We start from the raw sequence: 18,741 nt of genomic DNA on the forward strand, positions 1-18,741 counted from the left end.
TTATGCACCAGGATTTCACTTTTGGGCCTCTTCTAATTGACCAAATAGAATATCATTTGCAAGCATGTTGCTAGCTTGCACAAATCAGCATTTACACCTATTCCAATTCTGCAATTGCAGGTTCATCACGGTCCATGGTTGAGAACAAATATTCTCTTTTTCCACATTGTGAAAAGTTAAAATCAACCTACTGGGCTTGCATAATCAATGTATATCTTAGACTCTGAATTCTGTTCCTCTTAACTGCTTGCCCAGATCAGAGCCTTTTGTTCAGAGTTGATTCTGATCTGAGCTTCAGAATCCTCCACGGGATTCGTCACCACCCTGGGCCCACCTCTGCCATTCCATCAAAAGCTGCTACCATGCATCCTGAAATTATTCTTGTCAAAATCCTTGCTTTAGTCTCATATTAAGTAGGTTAATTGGCTACTGCAAATTACCCCTTAGGGTAGGTGAGTGGCAAAAGAATTACAAGGCAGTTGATAGGGCATATAAGGGAGAATAAGTTGCTGGGCTATAGGGCATTGGGATTGATAGAATTATTCAGCTGCGAGTTGGCATGGACCCAACAGGCCTCTGGTCTTCTGTGTTATAATAAGTAAATATTCAAAAGACTTTTGCAAAGATTATCCAATGTGGCTCCACTATTGGTCCACACAAGTTGTTTCAATGCTCATCAACCCATCCCACCCTACTCTGTTCAATTCACAGCCCTGTTATATGACATTAAAGGTATATTTATACGGAGCCTTTTCTGTTTAAATGTATAGACTTGAACAAAGCAAGTTTAAAACTTAAAACAAAATGGAAGTGCTTATCCACCACACAATCCTTATTGCATTTAGAACTTGTGCATGAAAATCTCTGCCAATGGTGCACTTGGCATGTTAAAATGATGTCTCTTTTATTTCTCACTATATTCATATCCAAACTCTTTTCCCCTTCTTCCCCAAATAGTCTTTATAGCTTTACTCATCTGGTAGCTCATAAAGGGGTCAACCCCAGTGATCACTGCTGTTCTCCAGCTACTTTCTCAAGTAGCCTGTCATAACTGAGTGAGTATCAGGGCATTTCACTGTGTCATCAAAGCTGACTGAAATTTTGATCACGTAGACACACTTACCATAACAACACATGGACAGTAACCAGCAACAGAAATAAACACCAATGGTTGCTTGGTCTGTCCCTCATTGCCCCAGAGGGAATTTTGCCAACTTTTGAACCTGAATGCTGACTCAATCAAACTAACTAATTCAGCAATAACGTGGTATCAAATCCTGATCTTCCCAGTCCACATGAAAATATTTTCTTCTGATGACTAACGGCTTTAACCAAAATTAAATTTAGCTTAGAAGTGACATGGAACCATGACGTAGTTAGGTTTCCCTGCTGTAATTAATTTTTCTGTATTTAAATATTCATTTAGTAGTTTTGATTGAAGAGCTTTATAAGATTGAATGTATGGTTAATTATGTGTAGCAAGAATGAGCATTTTGAATATGCCGTTGAGAATGCATATGCAGTATAAGTGAATAGTGTCCAGAAACATAATCCTCAATCAGCACTTCGATCAAGTCTTCAACAGTGATGTGGAAAGCTTGTCAGTGAAAATAGTTTTCATTGGATGTTCATGCAAGACTAAATACTATGAACAAGGAAAATTGAGATGCATTTTATTTTTACCACAGTCTTTATTGATGGTTTGAAAATGAAGTACTGTTGTCCCTCGGAATGAATATGCACTGCCTCTGTCATCACGGGAGTGTGGTAACAATACTCTCCTTTAAATATGTGCACTTACTACAATGCATCTTGTGTATTTATAAGGTGTTCTGCTGTGGTAAAATTGTTGTTGGGGTGTAAATAAGAAGTGCAAGTGATTACTGTGGTTCCATTTACCCAACTATCCATGCAAGTTATCAACATTGCATCAACTTTAGGTGAAATATTGCAAGAATGTACTTGTCTTATCACATGTTTATAGTGTAATAATTAATTCTGCAGAATTCTTGGCACCTATTGTGCAATTGGCACCATATACCAGATACCAGTAGGTACTGAGGTTGTGCAGATGGCCGTGTAAGTATATTCCTCAAATGTGCAATGAATTATTTGCTGTCATCAGTCTGCTCCTTTTGTTTTCTACCACTGCCTATTATACAATTGTGATTACACAGACTCTCTTTGGGGTCCGGAAAAGATTTGGTGCAAATCTATTAATCTGATACCCAGTTTAAAAGGCCTTTCAAATGTTTAAGTGCAGGAAGTGAACTGACACAGTTTATTTTTCTAATATGAAGACTTTGAGAACAGTTAATTTGAAAGCGTTAAAAGAGACTAGAATTTATATAGTGCATCTCACAATATTAGAATCTCTCAAATCATTTATCACTAATGTACAGCTTCCAAAAATAACTGTGAAATAAATGATTTAAGCTTATCTGTTTTGGGTGTTGTTAATAAATATTGTCCAGAATACTGTGACAACTCTTCTCTTCAAATGTCATAAAATGTAGTATGCTCCACCTGAGATGACACAGAGGATTTTGATTCACTGCTTCATTCGAAAGGCAGTGCTGTTCAATGGTTAAATTATTGGTTGAGTAATTGAATCCAGGGATGTGAATTCAAATCCCACTATGGCTGCTGTGGAATTTAATTTAATTTTTTTTTTAAAATCTGGCATTTCAAAAAGCAATGAGTCTTTGTAATTGTGACCACAGAACTACCAGATGATTTGTTCCTGAGAGAAAACCTGCTGTCCTTATCCAGTCTGGCCTAACCAGCACACAAGAAAATAGGAGCAGGAGCAGTCCATCAGGTCCTTCAAGCCTGCTGCCCCTTTGAATGTGATCTACGCTGTCCTCAATTCCTCTTCTGCACTATTTCTCCAAACCTCCCTGTTCCTCAATCTATCAAATATTTATTCACCACTTTAAGTACTTCTAATAATCCAACTTCCATCACCTGCTGCAGCAGTGAATTCCAGAGATTCACCATCCTCTGAGAGAAGAAGTTTCTATGTACTGAGTTTTAAGTAACTGGCCTCTTGTAGTTATGTTCCCATGTTCGAGACTCTTCCACTGGTGAAGACATCCAGAAATCTAACCTGTCAAGTTCCTTTAGGAACTTGTATGTTTGAATAAGGTCACCACTCACTTTTCTAAAGTCTAAGAAAAACAGGCCCAAACTATGTAGTCCACTTGGTAGGACAACCTTCATTTCAGGATTTAGCCTGGTGAATCTTCTTTGTACTGCCTCCAATGTTACCTTTTTAGGTAAGGGGACCAAAACTGTTTACAGTATCCAGGTGAGGCCTCACCAACACCCTGTACAATTGCAACAAAACCTCCCTATTTTTAAACTGCAGGCCCTCTGCAATGAAAGCCAAAATGCCACTTGCAATTACTTGTTGGACTTGCTAGCTTTTTATGATTCATGGACTAGAACACCAAGATTCCTCTGTACTTCCCTCCTCTCACCCTCCTACTGCTGAGTGATTGAGAGGAAGGTAGAGGTTAGGTCAAGTAAGTCTGAAAGGAATGACAGACAGGGCCAGGTTAATGAACACAGTGAGGCTGCTGGGCTGAAGTATATTCATTTCAATGTAAGAAGTATTACAGGTAAGGCAGATGAACTTAGAGCCTGGATTAGTGCATGGAACTATGATGTTGTAGCCATTGCAGGGACTTGGTTGAGAGAAGGGCAGGACTGGCATCTCAACGTTCCAGGATTCAGATGTTTCAGACACAATAGAGAGGGATGTGAAAGAGGTGGGGGGGGGGGGGGGGAAGAGAATGATCAGGGAGAATATCACGGCTGCACTTGGAGAAGACATCCTGGAAGGCTCATCCAGTGAGACAATATGGGTAGTTCTCAGGGATAAGAAAAGTGCAATCACTATGATGGGGTTATAATATAGACCTCCCAATAACCAGATGGAGGAACAGATATGTTGGCAGATTATGGAAAGATGTAGGAAAAACAGGGTTGTTGTAGTGGGTGACTTTAATTTGCCCAATATTGACAGAGGCTTAGATGGAGCAGAATTTGTGGGGTGCATCCAGGAGGGTCTCTTAACACAGTATGTAGATAGCCCAACCAGAGAACCCTGTATTGAAAAATGAGCCTTGCCAGGTGATTGAAGTTTCAGTAGGAGAGCATTTTGGGAACGGTGATCATAATTCCATAAGTTTTCAGATAGTTATGGATAGGGCTAAGACCAGTCCTTGGGAGGGGTCGTGCTAAATTGGGGGGCTAATTACAACAGTATTAGTCAGGAGCTGGGGAGAGTAGATTGGGAGCAGCTGTAATTGGGTAAATCCACATCTGACATGTGGGAGTTATTTAGAGGCCAGTTGGTCAGAATTCAAGACCAACATGTTCCTGTGAGGAAGAGTGACAAGGATGGCAACATTCAAGAACCAGAGATGTTGCAAATTTAATCGGAAAGGAAAAGGAAGCATATGTAAGGTTTGGGATGCTGAAATTGGACAGGGTCCTGGAGGAACATAAAGGAAGTAGGAAAGAACTTGAACAGGGAATCAGGAGGGCTGAAGGGGACCAGGAAACGTCCTTGGTGTGTTGGATTAAGGAAAATACCAAGGCATTTTGTACATAAATTTAAAAGCAAGATAGCTAGGAGACTGTAGGACCACTCAAGGACAAAGACTCACTGACCTCTGAGAGAAGCAATTTTACCTCATCTCTGCCTTAAAAGAGTAACTAATTTTTAAATGGTGATCCCATGTTCCTGATTCTCCTATGAGAGGAAACATCCTCTCCTCCTCCATCTTGTCAAGAAAACTCAGGATCTTGTATCTTTCATTCAAGTTCCCCCTCACTCTTCTAAACTCCAGCAAGTATAGACCTAGCCTGTCCAACCTTTCCTCGTAAGACAACTCAGCCATTCCAGGTATTTGTGTAGAAAACCTACTCTGAACTGCCTTCATTGAATTAACATCCTTCCTTTAAATAAGATGACAACCACTGTACACACTAATCCAGATGTGGTCTCACCATCGCCCTATTATTAACTAAAATCACCTCCCTACTTTAGTATTCCATTCCCTGAGCAGTAAACAATAACATGCTGCTAGCTTTTGTAATTGCAGTAATTTCATTGTGCAAATCATGCACAAGGATACTCAGATTCTTCTGCATCTCAGAGCTCTGCAATATCACACCATTTGGGTAATATGCTCCTTTATTTATACTGCCAAAATAGACAATTTCACATTTTTCCACATTATACTCCATTTGCCAGAAATTTGTTCAGTCACTTAATCCACTAATATCCCTTTGTAACCTCCTTGTGTCCTCTTCACAATTTACTTTCTTACCCATGTTTCTGCCATCGACAAGTTTAGGAACCATACCTTTTGGTACCATCATCCAAGGCGTGTATATAAATCGTAAAATGTTGAGACCTTAGCACTGATCCTTGTGGTGACTGGCCACATAACTGCTGAGGTTACAAGAGGATATCAAAGGTCAGACATCCTATGGTAAAGGGTGCATCACCTGATTTCCCAAAGCCCTTTCCACTGTCCATAAAGTATTAGCATGTGATTGAAATCTGTCTCGTTTTCTGAATTCACGTAACTTCAATAACAAAAGAAAGCTGACACCAGCAAGGTAACGCAGCCTACTTGATTGGCATGCCATCCACCACCCTAATTATTCATGTAGTTGAAAGCAGGTTGAGAAAGCTGAGGGAAGGGAGTTAGGAGATGGTAGCCCAGAACAGAAGCTTGTTTTCCAAGATGATGCGCAAATGACTTTTGCAGCAGTGTGTGACATCTACTGCATGCTCATTTGACCTTGTTCCATTCAGCAGCCAACTTGGCTCCTGTACTTGGCAATTGTAAAGAATTCTTCCTCCTATATTTCAAAATGCCATAGTTAGCCTGAAGCAGTCAGTCATGTTTGATTCCATCCCAACAGAGCTTATGTTTTGTTGCTGAGATCTCAGTTGGGGTTCTCAGCTCAAGAATTTGAAAGCCACTAGCCTTGGTTAATGTATGGCACGTCATCAGTTCAGTTTTATCATGGTTACTGACTTTTGTCCCCATTTAATACAACTGTATTTTAGAAGGAAGCTGAGAATCAAACACACTAATGCAGGTCAAGAATCAACTATAGGTGAACGTGGATAAGGATGGCAGGTTTCATTCTTTGAAGGTCATTGGGGATGGGGATTTTATAACACTTCATTTGTGTCTTGGTAACTATTATTGATTCTAGCTGTTATTCCAAACTTACTAAGCTTAAATTGTCAATTTGAACTTGAGGCATGCTGGCTTAGTGGTTATGTTGCTATGCTAATCCAAGGCCTGAGCTCTCATGTTGCTATGCTTATCCAAACTTGAACTCTTATCTGCAGATAGGAGTTCAAATTTGAACATTGTATTGAATAAATTCATTGCAATTAATTGAATAAATCTGGAATATAAAGCTAGTGGCCAAAAAGTCAGGAACAATGATAGCAATGAATTGACCATACACCATTAACCTAAGCCAATGGCTTTCTTGTAAGTTCCTTTTGGTGTGTATATCCACAATATTCTTCCAACTGATCGTATGTAGTTAGGACTTCTATTTATATAGAACATGCAAATCAAAATGCAGTGCTGAAAAATTTACCGATGTAATTAGTTAGTTATGCCTACAAGTTAATCTCAGAGGGCCTGTCTTTTCGGCTGGAACTTTGAACTTGAATTAGAAATTCAAGTGGGTCTGGATGCTACGAATTTTCAGCTGCTATTGACAACTGTGTTTGTCAGTGAGTTGTATCTCGTGTTTCCATAAGGAACGATAGTGACCAGGCAAAAAGATTATAAATAACAACTATTGGCTGAAAAGAGCAAAGAAGTCTTTTTGCATTTTGTACAATTAAAGCCATAATGTTAATCTGAGTCAATGTTGCTTGAGCTGTGCTAGATTGTGCAGTGGAATCACAGCTAGGATGTTTTTGCTGTTCTATGATCTGACCTTGATTATTAAGATTAATATCAATCATCCAGATCCAGAATACGAAGGGAAACTTCCTGTCCAGTTGCTGGTCATCAGAGATGACATCACAGGTGTACCAGTGACCGCTGCAATTAGAAACGTACATTCATCCATAGAACAAAAACAAATAAACGTCTTCATGTGATAATCTAAATTGTTGAGGACTAGGAAGGCATTAAAAAGGGAGCAAGATCTCAAGATAAGGAGACACTTCACCCATGGTGGTTCAAATTAAATAAGCAATGGAGACAAAGTCAAACAGCAAATAGGTACAAAATATGGTAATAGGCCAAATTTAAAGGTACTTATATCTAAATGCACACTGCTTCCGTGACAGGGTGGATGAGTTATGATGCAAATAGTTGTAAATGGGTAAGATGTAATTGTTATAAGAGAGACATAACAAAGTCAAAGTCAAGTTTATTGTCATATGCACAAGTACATGTCTGCACGGGTACAATGAAAAGCTCACGCAGCAGCAGCACAGGCACATCATCTAAGCAGCATTCACAAGAAAAACATAAATTAGGGTGACCAAACCTGGGAAGTAAATATTACAGGATATTTGACATTTAGGAAGTAAAGGCAAAAAAGAAAAAGGAGACTACATCAGTATGATATTTAGAAACTACCTTGGCTCAGCAGATCATGATGTAGAAGTAGAATCAATCTGGATAGTGCTAAGAAGCAACAAGAAGCAGAAGACATTGGTGGAAGTTGTTTAAAGCCTTCCAGTTGGGAGTTGTGATGATGGGCGCCATATAGATGAGGAAATTAGAAGTGTAGATGGGACTTCAAACTACTGGTAGATTGGGCAAATCAAATAAGTCGTAACAATGAAGAGGCTGAATTCCTGGAATACATATGCGATTGATTTCTAGAACAGTATGTTAAGCAACTGACTATGGAACAGGCTATTTTAGATCTCAGAAACTGAGGGATATGGGAACAGTATAGGAAAATGGTGTTGACGTAGAAGATCAGCCATGACCTCATTAAATGCCAGAGCAGGCTCAAGGTCTGAATGCCCACAATACTCCTTCCAAATAAAGGAAGAATAAACAAGCATTTTAAGCAAGTGTTTCAAATTCCTCATGGGAAATGAACAAAAGAAAATTAAGCATTATGCAATGTAATTACAAGATTTGAGGAATGAAATAACTAAAGCTTGCAGGCATCAACTGTAAGTTGCTAGTATCTTGAGTGTTTATGTGAGTAAAGTGAGTGACAAACTTCATCAAAAGTTAATCATCTGATGTTTCATTAAATCTTCTACACTGCAGCACTGGGCCACCTACTATTGTATTTGAATTTAAACCTGTCAGTGACCAACAGAACAAATAACATTCTTATTAAGAGTGTTAGCCCTTCACAATATTAAAGTTTATCTTTTAGATTTGTATCATGCATTACCATGGTATTATTGCAAATAAGAGAAGTTGAAATAATAGCATCATTTAGAATTTTTAGATGTCAGAACTTAATTGTTTATCACAGAAATGTTACAACATAGAAGGAGGGCATTCATGTTCTCAAGTCTGTTCTGGTTCTTGTAGACCAGTCCCATTGCTGTGCTCTTTCACTGTAGCATTACAAATTATTTTGTCTCAAACGCTTATCCAGTGTCCTTTTCAAAACCCTGTTTGATGCTAATGGCAGTGAGTTCCAGGTCATGGCCACCCTGCTTTTTTTGTTAAATAAAACATCCTTGCAGTTTTCCTGTATTTTTTTCTCATGGCTTTAGTTTTGTGCCCCATGATCCTTAAAACTTCCACTTTTGAGAACAACTTCTCTTTATTTAACCTAAGCCCATCATGGTCTTAGATACTTTTGCCAAATTTCCTCTCAACCTTCACTCCAACAAGAATAAACCGCCGCCTCTAGTCCAATGATGTAGTTCTTCTCATTCTTTCTTCCAAGAGCATTGCTTTATATTTCTGTGCATTAAGTTTCATCTTTCACTTTCCTACCTATTTTGTCAGCCTTTCAGTTTCCTATTGCAGTGTATCAACCACTACCTTGGTCCCACATCAGCCCCACATCTCTCCTTGCTGCCACTTTTTACTTGTAAAAACAAAATGTTTTGAGCTTATCATTGTTAACCACATCCATTTTTCATATTACCTTTTCTTTGCCTTTTCATTTTTCTTTCATTTGCCCCTAAGCTTATTATAGAATCATAGAAACGTATAGCACAGACATGATCCCTTTTGGCTCAAGACGCCCATGTCAACCATGATGCCCACATTAGACCCATATCCCTCTATGCTTTCCTATCCAGGTACCTGTCCAATCACCTTTTAAACATTGTAATTGTATCTGACTCCACCATCTCCTCTAGTGGCTCATTCCAGATGATTATAACCCTCTGGAAAAACCTACTCCTCAGATCTCCTTTAAATTTCTCCCCTCTTGCCTTAAACCAGTGCCCTCCAGTTTTAGACTCTGCTGCCCTGGGAAAGAGACTGTGACCATCCAATAATGTGTGTTTCTTGTCTTATAATTTTATAAGTCTCTAAGGTCACCCATCAGCCTCCTACATTCCAGTGAGAATAAACCCAGACTATGTAATCTCTCCTTATAACTACAGTCCTCCATTACAGGCAACATCCTGGCAAATCCCTTCACTCACTATTGGTATCACATCCTTCCTGTAGTGTGGCAACCAGAACTGTACCCAATACTCTTAAATGCAGTCTAACCAATGTTTTGTATAATTGCAGTTTGACGTCCCAACTCCTCTACTCAATGCCTTGGCATTTGGTATGCTTGCCTTCATAGGCTTTTTTCATTACCCCATCCACCTGTGTCACCATTTTTGGGGAACTATGGGCCTATCCCAAGGTGTGTCTCTACATCAACGCTCCTAAGATCCCTGCTATTTGGTCAATATGCATTAACAGAATTTGACCACCTAAAGTGCATTACCTCATTATATTCAGCCCAATTCTCACAAATTAATCATCTGGCATACATCATAAACTGACTTCATTATGTTTCATCATATTCTATATTTTCTTTGTCATCCAGGATGATCCGACTTTATTTGCCCTATCATCCTCCCTTAAGAAGTGTTGCTTTCCATTGCTCCCTGCCCTTCCACATTATTAATCTGAACCTTACGATGGTTACTGTTCCCAAATGTTCTCCTGATCCACTTGAGGTACCATATTCCCCAGAACCAGATCAGGCAATGCCTCCTTTCTCATTGGGACCAGAACCTGCTGATTAAGTAAGTTCTTCTGAACACATTTCAAAATTACTCTCTTTGTTTGGCTTTTTTTTTTAACATTATTCCATTCAAAATTGGGATAGTTGAAGTTCCCTGATGTCACTACTTTGTAGTTTTTGCACATTCCTGTAATTTCACTATTTGATAACTCATAGAATACCACTAGTAGTATGGAAGCTCTCTTCTTAACTTGAAAATGATTATATTCTTTATTGCCATGGACAACCTCTCTCACCAGCACCATAATTTCTTCCTTGATCAGTACTGCCACTCTGCCAACTTTCTTTCCTGTTCTCCCTTTCCTGAGCACCTGGTATTCAGGAAGATTAATTGCAAAATCTTGTTCTGATTTTTTTTTCTTTGATGCATGTTTCAGTTATCATCACTACATCATAATCCCACAAGCTATTTGTGCCTCCACGTCAACAACTTATTTAACCACACTTTGTTTTTGGTTCTAGGACAGGCTGTTCGCTCAAGAAGAATAATAGAAGTTGTCAGTCCAAAAGAAATTGAATATGAACATGGAAACATTCCCCTTGAATGGGAAGGTAAGAATGTGCTTTTTCAGCATGTAAGCTCAGATTGCATCAAGAGAACTTCTGCTTTGTCTACAGTACATGCTGCCTACAAAATCCACTGCAACATTTATGATACCTCTCACTTCTGCATTTTCAACTAGATGGACCAGGACAACAGATATGTAAGAACATCACCACCTACAAATGGTCTCAATATCACATGCTATTGTTGCTGGGTCTGAATACTCAAAACACTGTGGCCATACCTTCAATCAAATGGTGAGCAGCAGCAGCAGGTGAAAGTGGCAGCTCATGACCACCTGCTCAGGGGAACTTGTAGTGTGTAATATATTGATCTTGCCATGATGCCCAAATGCTGCAAAATAAAAACTAAAAACTAATAGTGGTCCAAAATGGAGTCATGCTATTTGGATGTACTTTATCCATAAAACAAGTTATCTTCTATATTGTCTTGTCTCTGATATTGTCTTATACAATATCAAAGACGACAATATTTCTATAGTGTTCCATATACATATTTCTATATTGTTCTATGTTGTCTTAAAAATAGGAAAGCCTTGTAAATACTAATATTTGACAAAACCAGGAATACTTTAATCCTTGCCTACTGTCATCCTTTTTGTGAATCCATATGTTCACCATTGGACAGACTTCTCCAACCAGAACAAGTGAGACAGCTGCTTCTGATCAACTAAAATTAATATGAAGTACATGTACACAAAAATTAACACCTGCTAAATGACAAAAGGTTTTCTACAGAACAAATATTGTACATGGCACTGAACCTCATTAGTCATGACTGTGACCTTATCCTTAGGACTATGGTGTATACTAATTTCTTCCACATGTCAGTTGTGCATTCCTTATGTAACAGTTGCTTCCTTCAAGAAATTCTGTTGAATTCTGTAGGGGCTTTTACTTAAAGGAGCAATCCATTTGTGAACATATATTGCCAAGTTTTGTTTTGAGGTGGAGGAGGCTAGGTATTATCACAATGTGATGTTGCATGTAAATATGTCTTGATATATTTTCATCATTGCTTCTTGTTTCAACAGATGCTTCTTTCAAAAATATATTTTTAAAACTTAAAATTCCTACCTGTTGATGACATTCTGACTGAAGTAATTTTTTTCTAGTTTCATGAAAATGAAGGAAATGAGAGCTTGCATACTAGACTCGCTCGCCTCCCATTCCTCCCTCTAGACTAAACAGACTATAGCCACACTCCACATAGATACTCAGATGTTCACAGCTGCAATTGCAAAAAATACAAGCTGCTTTTTTTGAGGCAAATGCAAGGTGGAAACTTCCAATAGTTTAGAACACTGGACAAGTTATCTTATTGCATCAGAATCTGGTTTATTGTCATTGTCATATGACATAAAATTTGTTGTTTTGCGGCAACAGTACAGTGCAAAGACATAAACTATAAATTACGAAATAAATAAATAATGCAAAATAAGGGAACAATGAGGTAGTGTTCATGAGTTCATGGACCATTCAGAAATCTGATGGCAGAGGGGAAGAAGCTGTTCCTGAATCAGAGTGTGGATCTTCAGACTCCTGTACCACCTCCCTGATGGTAGTAACGAATAGAGGGCATGTACCGGATGGTGAGGGTCCTTAACAATGGATGCTGCCTTCTTGAGGCGCCATCTCATGAAGATGTCCTCGATGGTGGGGAGAGTTGTGCCTGTGATGGAGCTGGCTGAGTCTACGACCCTCTGCGACCTCCTGCAATCCTGTGCATTGGAGGCTCCATACCAGGCCGTGATGCAACAAGTCAATGCTCTCCACTGTGCCTCTGTAGAAATTTGCAAAAGTCTTTGGTGATGTACCAAATCTCCTCAAACTCCTAATGAAGTAGAGCTGCTGGCGTACCTTCTTCATGAATGCATCGATGTGTTGGGCCCAGGACAGATCCTTGGAGATATTGACACCCAGGAACTTGAAGCTGCTCATGCTTTCCGCCGCTGACCCATGAGGACTGGTGCGTGTTCTCCTGACTTCCCCTTCCTGAAGTCCACAATCAATTCCTTGGTCTTGCTGATGTTGAGTGCGAGGTTGTTGTTGCGACACCACTCAACCAGCTGATCTATCTCACTCTTGTATGCCTCCTCATTGCAATCTGAGATCTTACCAACAACAGTGATGTCATCAGCAAATTTATAGATGGTGTTTGAGCTGTGCTTAGCCACACAGTCTTGAGTGTGTAGAGCAGTGGGCTAAGCACACATCCTTGAGGTTCGCCTGTATTGATTGTCAGCGAGGAGGAGATGTTGTCACCCATCCGTACTGACTGTGGTCTCCTAATGAGGAAGTCGAGGATCCAGTTGCAGAGGAAGGTATAGAGGCCCAGGTTTTGAAGCTTGTGATTAATACTGAGGAATGATGGTATTGAATGCTAAACTGTAATAGATAAACTGCAGCCTGAAGTATGTTTTGCTCTTATCTAGGTGCTCCAGAGCAGAGTGGAGAGCCAGTTAGATTGCATCCACTGTAGGACTAGTGGTGGTAGGCGAATTGCAGCGGATCCAGGTCCTTGCTCAGGCAGGAGTTAATTCTAGCCATAACTAACTTCTTGAAGCACTTCATTGTGGTAGATGTGAGTGCTACTGATCGATAGTTGTTGAGACAGCCCACCCTGTTCTTCTTGGGCACCAGTAAGATTGCTACCCTTTTGAGGCAGGTGGGAACCTCAGACCATAGCAGTGAGAGGTTGAAGATGTCCTTGAACACTCCAGCCAGTTGGTTGGCACAGATTTTTAGTACCCTGCCAGGCGCTTGATGCCTTGCGAGGGTTCACCCTCCTGAAGGATGTTCTGACATCGGCCTCCAAGGCAGATCATAGGATCACCAGATGCTGCGAGGATTCCCACAGGTGTAGTGTTATTCTCCCTTTCAAAGTGTGCATAAAAGGCATTGAGCTCATTGCTGAGTGAAGCATCGCTGCAACTTATTCTGTCAGGTTTTGCCTTGTAGGAAGTAATGGCATGCAAACCCTGCCACAGCTGTTGTGCATCCGATTCTGTCTCTAATTTCACACGGAATTTCCTTTTTACTCTCACGATGGCCTTCTGTAGGTCATACCTGGGCATAGTGTACATGTTCTTGCCCATCATGGTCATACATGATAGGCAAAAACATAAATAGGTACAGGAGTAGGCTATGTGGCCTTCCAAGCTTGCTCTGCCATTCAATAAGATTTTGGCTGATCCGATTTGGGCCTCGGCTCCAGTTTTCTTCCTGTTTCCCATAACCCTCTACTCCCCCAAAGACCAAAACTCTGTCCATCTGGGTCTTGAATATATTTAACTATTCATCTGCCAAAGCCCTCTGAGATAGAGGATTGCAAAGAATCATGAGCCTCTGAGTAGAAATTCCTCCTCATCCTTTTCTTAAATGGATGACCCCTTATTCTGAAACTATGCCCCCAAGTTCAAGATTCTCCCCCAAGAGGAAACATTTCTCGCAACGGCTACTCTGTCAAGTCCACTCGGAATCTTCTATGTTTCAATAAGATCACCCCTGATTCATCAAAACTGTACCATGGCACTGGGTCAGTAACTCAGCCTTCAGCACTTGGGTTCAAAGCTGCAGAGTATGTTATCCAATTGTATGTTATTTTGTAGGCCTTTCAGGGAAAAAAAAATTAACAACTGAGTTGTCACATCTGTCAAGGTGTTCTTGATAACTGTTGCTATAGCCTAGAGATGCAGTCTTGTTGCACGGCATTTTATTCAGTGTTGCACAATTGAAAATCAATTAAATGTTCCAATTCTGAGTAGTTTCAGTTACTCCAGGCATTTTTTTTGTTTGGAGTGATTTGTGCACATTTCTGGCTGGACACTTGACTGATGACATCAGTCCTGATGTAATGGCATTTTTCAGCATTGCTGGGTGAAATTCAGTGATATTTTTCCAAAGTAGTTTGTCATTCACAAACCAATCAGGTCTTCAAAATGCTTTTTGCCTTGCACCTGTGTAATTAAAGGGCCACACTCACTCTCACTTGTAAGTTCTGCCCTGTGAGTTACCACACTCCGGAGGCTAAGTGTTCATTCTGAAACCAGTTCTCAATCACTTCCAACTCCACTATCATTTCAGAACTTGGAAGTTTCTTATATTGGGGATTTGTGATGTATTCCCAGGTGACTTTAATTTGAACCACAGGCATGGATCCACACTTCTGTGATGACTGATCTTTGAAGAGTTCAAGATAGAAGTCTGCAGCCTGAGTTCTAGGCTTCTATCTGTGCATCATTGATCTATACCGTATATGACAATTTATGCTCACCATATCACTACACTTTAGTAGAACATAAAGAATATATGAAATGGAAGCCTGAGTAGGCTACTTCACTCCTCACTCTTCAGCTATTCTGTAAGATCATGGCTGATCCTTCACCTCAGTTCCACTTTCCTGCATTGACCCCAAATTCCTTAATACTTTTAATACTGTATCTAATGATCTATCAATCTCTATCCTGAATGTACTCAGCAAATTTACACCTATCCTGGATCATGAATTCCAAAGACTCACCATCCTCTGGGTGAAGAAATTTCTTCTCACCTCTGTCCAGAATGGCTGACCCTTTGTTTTGAGACTCTGTGACCCCAGTTCCACATACCCCAGCAAGGGGACACATCAATTCCACATCTACCATTTCATTTCCGAAGCTACTTCATCTATTTTTTCCTCTAGACAGATGTGGGAATTGCCCAGTTTCCCAGAGATTAGGGAGCTCCTCTTCAGAATCAAGAGCTTCATGAATACAAGAACTTTTCAGATCATGGTTGATCATGAAAAAAACTCCCTCATGGTCAACTCAAGATAACCTGGAAGTTCATGTTCATTCACTCTAAAAGATAATCTCAGCAGTCTTTCACATTTTTTATTTCAGGGGTCATATTGCCCCAAAGATTGCTTTTTTTCCACTTGGAAAAACAAAATGTTTTTTGTCATTAGGGCACAAAATGAGCAATAGCCAGGTTACTTTCCCTTCCTTACTTCATTTCTCACTTCTGCACAGTAAGAGCTTGCTCATGTCTATTATATGTCTCCTTAAGTGACAGTCTGTTTTTTGCACCACTCCAGGTTAACCTTCCAGTATTCACCAGAAAGTAATTCTTGCTAACAATCTCCAGCAAAAGGACGTATAGGAGCAGGAACTTAGAGGAGGTGGATGAACAGAAGCTGGGCCATGCACAGCATGTACTTTGGAAGAATTCAGTAGTAGGCAAATCGGAAGTGAAGCCTTATCGAGAAATTCTGTGAGAGATGGTCTAAAAGAACAGACACTGTACATCAATTTCCTCCTTGAATTTACAGATTATGGAAATTACCTAATGGAAAAAGACAGAAGACAATTTGTAGAACTTCAAAATAAGACATCTCCTTTTGTATAAAAGCAAATATCTCCAGCATTTTCTGTTTTCATCTTTAGCAAACAATGAAATGGAACACAAAATAACATCAAACAACAGTGCTGAGTAATCACTCTTAAAATGGCTTGAAGCTCAGTGAGCGTATATACTGTCTTGTATAAACATAAGTGCCAAAAAAAAGTCAGGATCCTTTTCAAAAAAAAGCTAATCTAACAGAAAAAGTCAGGAAAGCTTTCTGCAGGACTACTCACTTGTGGCAATTGGCAGTTTTTGCACTGGTGAATTCTTCATTTTAAGAATTTTAAGGGCTAGTGAGAGAGCACTATAGATAGGGCATTCCTCAGTCTTAAAGCATCTTCCACTTCCATGTTTAAAAAGCTTGCAAAGCCTGTATTCTCTTTCTGTTCCTCTTTTTTTCCACCTGAAAAACAAAATATTATTTGTTTTTAAGGCAAAAAATGATCAATATCTAGGTTACTTATGGATAACTTGCAGAATTATTGAGGTGGTTCTTGAGATTAGAGCAAAATAACTTCAATTCTAAAACTTAAGTGAATTTGAAGCATGCTTTTATTTAACATTTTTAATTTGTTCATGGTTGGCACATTGTGCATCCCTAATTACCCCTGCACCAAAAAGGCTGTTAAGAATCAGCTATATTGGTTGGTCTGGAGTTGCATGTTTAGACAAGAATGGTAGATTTCCTTCTCTGAACGATGTTAGTGAATCAGATAGTACAGCAGTCCAATAGTTTCATGCTTACTATTATTTATTTTGGCTTTTCATTCAAGATTTATTTGCTTGAATTAGATTGATGAACATGAAATTTAATTTTATACAAAACCCACTCAATGAGTGGATACTGATTTATACTCTTGGGAAAGAGTGGGAGGTGGTTGGGAGGACAATGAGTAGCTTGATTTTTACCCACAATGAAACTGACTGTCCTGGGAGATGGGCAGATTTGGCAAAACAAAGAGGAAAATGGATAGCTACGTGATTGTAGGGTGGGAGAAGAAGAAGAATATTTCTTTTCCAAACTTTAAGACCAGCCTAAGAAATACCTTATTTCTCCCAGTTATAAGAGGGACTACACTACAAATGTACTCCATATTCTGTAATGCATGACCTTAGGTAGTGAAAGGCATTATAAATGAAAGTCAGTTTTGTCACGTTTAATCTACTAGGTATCTGTCTCATGAGTTTTTGTTGATTTTTTTTTTGTTTACTTTATTCCCTTGGTGTGAGAAGTAGTGGAAGCTGTAAAACACAGTTTGCTTTGGGGATTCTGTTCCTCAAGGGCTATTCAGGCCAGTCTCCCAACTAGCAATCAGCTGTATGCCATAATATATTGGAATATTTGGTCACATAGCCACAGGTTTGCGGTCCCATTCATATCCTGCTTCATTACTGTCTCCGTAACTCAGCCAGACATATGTGTGGGGATTCACAGTCCCAAAGGGGGCTAATAAATTTACTTGATGTTCTTGAATCAGTGAAGCAGAATCTGAAACAGATGCATCATAGAAGCATGGTTAAGTTGAGGTAACAAATTTTGTCCTCGAGGCAAACCATTTGCTTTCCAGTTTCAATAGTATCCATCTTCCTCAGTTTCTTGTATAATTCTCCCTTTTAGAACAGAAACGAAGGAATGCAATGTCCAAGTAATTTTTTCACTGTCGTGAAGGATTCAAATACCATTGGTCACAAATTAAAAATTAACAAGTGAGAGTGAGTTTAAGATTGTGACTAAGATTTTTCTATAACATTGCTACTATTTGTTCAGCAAGAAAATAAGCAGATAATGTCAAAGCCAAGTCTCTCGATGTTTCTGCAGAGTTCCAGATGGTGTCTGAAATCTTGGAGTCAGTAAATATTTGAACTACCAGCAACACCGGGCTATTTTGAAACATCTTACTCAGTTTTTGGGAACTGGACATTGCTGGCAGTGTACCACTTTCTTGAACCACTGCAGTCCTTCTGATGAAGGCAGCTGCATGATTTAGACCCAGTAACAATGAAGGAATGTGAATATATTTCTAGATCAGGATGGTGCACAACCTGCAGGAGGTGATGTTCCCATGTTCCTACTGTCCTCTATGGTAGTAGAGGTCACAGGTTTGCAACATGACATCGGAATGGATTGGGCGAGTAACGACAGTCTAATTTGTAGATGGTGTGCACTACAGCCACTGTATGCCAGTTATTTAGGGAATGAATGGATGTAGTGATGGATGGGGTATCAATCAAACAGCCTACTTCATTGAGGATGATGTTGAGCTTCAGGAAAATGAAGAGACATGCAGCACAGTACCGTGTCCTTCAGCCCACTATATCTGTGCCAATCATCAAGTACATCTCCATACCAATCACATTTTCTACCGCTCTGCCCATAGCCTTCTATCCCATGGCATTTTTAATTGCTCATCTAAATAAATGTCATAAATAGAAAAGAGGTGGTGCTGAAACTTTTGGAAAGCATCAAGTTATATAAGTCGCCAGGACCGGATGAGATGTACCCAAGGTTGCTGTGGGAGGCAAGGGAGGAGATTGCGGAGCCTCTGA

General features: G+C 39.6%; 1 protein-coding gene across 3 annotated transcripts in view; it reads left to right on the top strand.

The window, feature by feature from the left end:
• The window catches only part of ndufaf2 (NADH:ubiquinone oxidoreductase complex assembly factor 2), a 91,519-nt gene that overhangs the window by 41,470 nt on the left and 31,308 nt on the right, over positions 1–18,741 (top strand). Inside the window, exons 2-3 of one of the 3 annotated variants that reach the window (XM_052041843.1) lie at positions 10,708–10,797; positions 10,929–11,046. In XM_052041843.1, the coding sequence (XP_051897803.1) occupies positions 10,708–10,797; positions 10,929–11,046 (208 nt within the window). The remainder of the gene's footprint in view (positions 1–10,707; positions 10,798–10,928; positions 11,047–18,741) is intronic. The other 2 variants (XM_052041835.1, XM_052041827.1) reach the window with 2 other exon arrangements.

The sequence above is a fragment of the Pristis pectinata genome, chromosome 2 (genome assembly GCF_009764475.1).
Source record: "Pristis pectinata isolate sPriPec2 chromosome 2, sPriPec2.1.pri, whole genome shotgun sequence".
Lineage (NCBI taxonomy): Eukaryota > Metazoa > Chordata > Chondrichthyes > Rhinopristiformes > Pristidae > Pristis > Pristis pectinata.